General features: G+C 34.7%; 1 protein-coding gene across 1 annotated transcript in view; it reads left to right on the forward strand.

Moving 5' to 3' along the window:
* The window catches only part of LOC105516821 (anoctamin-3-like), a 243,576-nt gene that overhangs the window by 220,811 nt on the left and 20,712 nt on the right, over window positions 1–2,053 (forward strand). Inside the window, exon 10 of the mRNA XM_011949155.1 lies at window positions 822–877. Coding sequence (XP_011804545.1) covers window positions 822–877 — 56 coding nt within the window. The remainder of the gene's footprint in view (window positions 1–821; window positions 878–2,053) is intronic.

Below are 2,053 nucleotides of genomic sequence, written 5' to 3' on the forward strand. Positions count from 1 at the left end.
TAGCATTTATAATTTTCAGGTTTTAAAAAAATTACCATTATGAATATTTTCTCAAGCCCTTAATTACTCTTTGAAAACATTATTATAAATAGCTGTACAATATTCCATAATAAAATTCATCAAATCACTATTATTTACTAAGTACCTATTATGATTGATTGTACTATAAAAATTAAATGATTTATCAGTTTTGGATATGTAATTATTTCTAATTCTTTACTGATATAAATAATATTGCAACAATAGTTGCTCATTCAGTATCCGTTCTTACCAGGAGTATATGAGAGTGTCCATGTCGCTCTACCCTCATTGAGAGGGAGGAGATTTTAATAAGGGTCTCATATTGCTATTTATGTCTTTTTGGTTTGGAATTATACAATTAAATATTTCTCAATACCAATATCATTTTGAGATCTTTTGTTTTGTTTTGTTTTGTTTTGGTAGGGGACAGGGATGGGGTGGGATATAGAATTTGTCTTCTTTCTTGACCAAACTTTGTTATTTGGAGAAAAACAAAAAGTTGCTTCTGCGTCACATGATCCTAAATAAGTGGGTTAAATGCCCAATATTTTATGATATGGTAAAGTAAAACCATGTGACAACTTGCAAATCTTCATTTACTAATATCATAAGCACATAACTAGACGCAGTATCAGTTTCTTTCACAATAGCACTGTCCTCACAGGTGATGTGGCTATGGAAGTCATTTGGGTTATCTTAAACTTTTTAATTAATTCATTGTTCCCCGTATATTTGTGTTGCTTCAGAGGAAATGTTTCACTGAAACTAACTCAAGAACTGTCCTTTTCTTCTCTTTGCAGGTATTCGTAAGCTTATAAACAATGGCTCATATATAGCAGCGTTTCCACCACATGAGGTAATCTTGAAATACAGTTTCCACTTTATAAACAAGGTTTTCATGCTCCATGCTTGGTCCTGTTGTTTTCATTTGAATCTAGCTGTTCACTCCCAGGAGGATTCAGTCTGCAGGTAGCCATGGGCCTTCTGTCTCCCTGTTGTAATTTTGCGACTGTACACTGGCTCCTCTGCCTCAAAGCCTGTCTGCAATTTGCCCCATACTGGGAATCCCAGCCTTAGTGGAAACACTCCTGGACACTATAGCTGCTGCCCTCTGCTCCAGTATAGAGTTCCAAGCTTAATCCGACTTGAGATCTGCACTATTCCAAATTGAGAAGTTTCCTGATTTGTGCCTACTACTTTGGGATACTTGGAAATCTAAAGTCCCACCACAAAAACCTATAGCCAATTGCCTACTCAATTATTTGCCAGATTATTACCTCCCTACAAGTTTTAAATAGAAATGTCTGCTCTAAGCTGCAGTGGGCCCTGTCCACTGTAAATGATATTTGAGCCAACTTTTATTTCCTGACCTCTTTTTTTAAGGCAATTTCACGTTTTAGGGTAAGAGTGGGGTCTTTACAGGTTTCACTTCTGAACTTTCAAAGGCTATCACATTTCTATTTATAAATTTATGACTGAGGACTTCAGTACATAATACAAGGCTGAGGAATTTGCAGTCTGGTAAGACCAATAGTAGATAAAATGTATTGAGTACTTGCTATTGGCAGTGACGTAAATGTTTCATACGGATTGTCTCATTTAATCCTTGCAACAACCTTTTGAGATATACAATAATATTAACTCTGTTTTTTATATAGGTAATTGAGATACAGAAAGGTTAGATATCAAAGGCACAGTTTTGAGCACCAGAAGCCAATCTCCAATGTTTATATTCATTATGGGATACATACTTATAGTAAGAATAGAAATAATAGCAGGAAATATGTTTGTGTATTTAATGTGCCAGGCCTTGTACATGTGTTTTCCCATTATTCTGAACATAACCCTGGAGGGGTAAATTTTATTATTCTTATTTTACAGCTGAAGAAACAAAGCTCAGAGAAATTAAACACTATATCAAATAGCACATAATAAATGGTAAAGTGTTCAGAATGGCAAACTTAAGGCCCAAGGAGAACCTCTAGCAAAGAAGGTTTAATTTGTTCTCTATTTAGGTAATTTTCTCTACATA

This window comes from Colobus angolensis, unplaced genomic scaffold, assembly GCF_000951035.1.
Source record: "Colobus angolensis palliatus isolate OR3802 unplaced genomic scaffold, Cang.pa_1.0 Scaffold290, whole genome shotgun sequence".
NCBI classification, from domain to species: Eukaryota; Metazoa; Chordata; class Mammalia; order Primates; family Cercopithecidae; genus Colobus; species Colobus angolensis.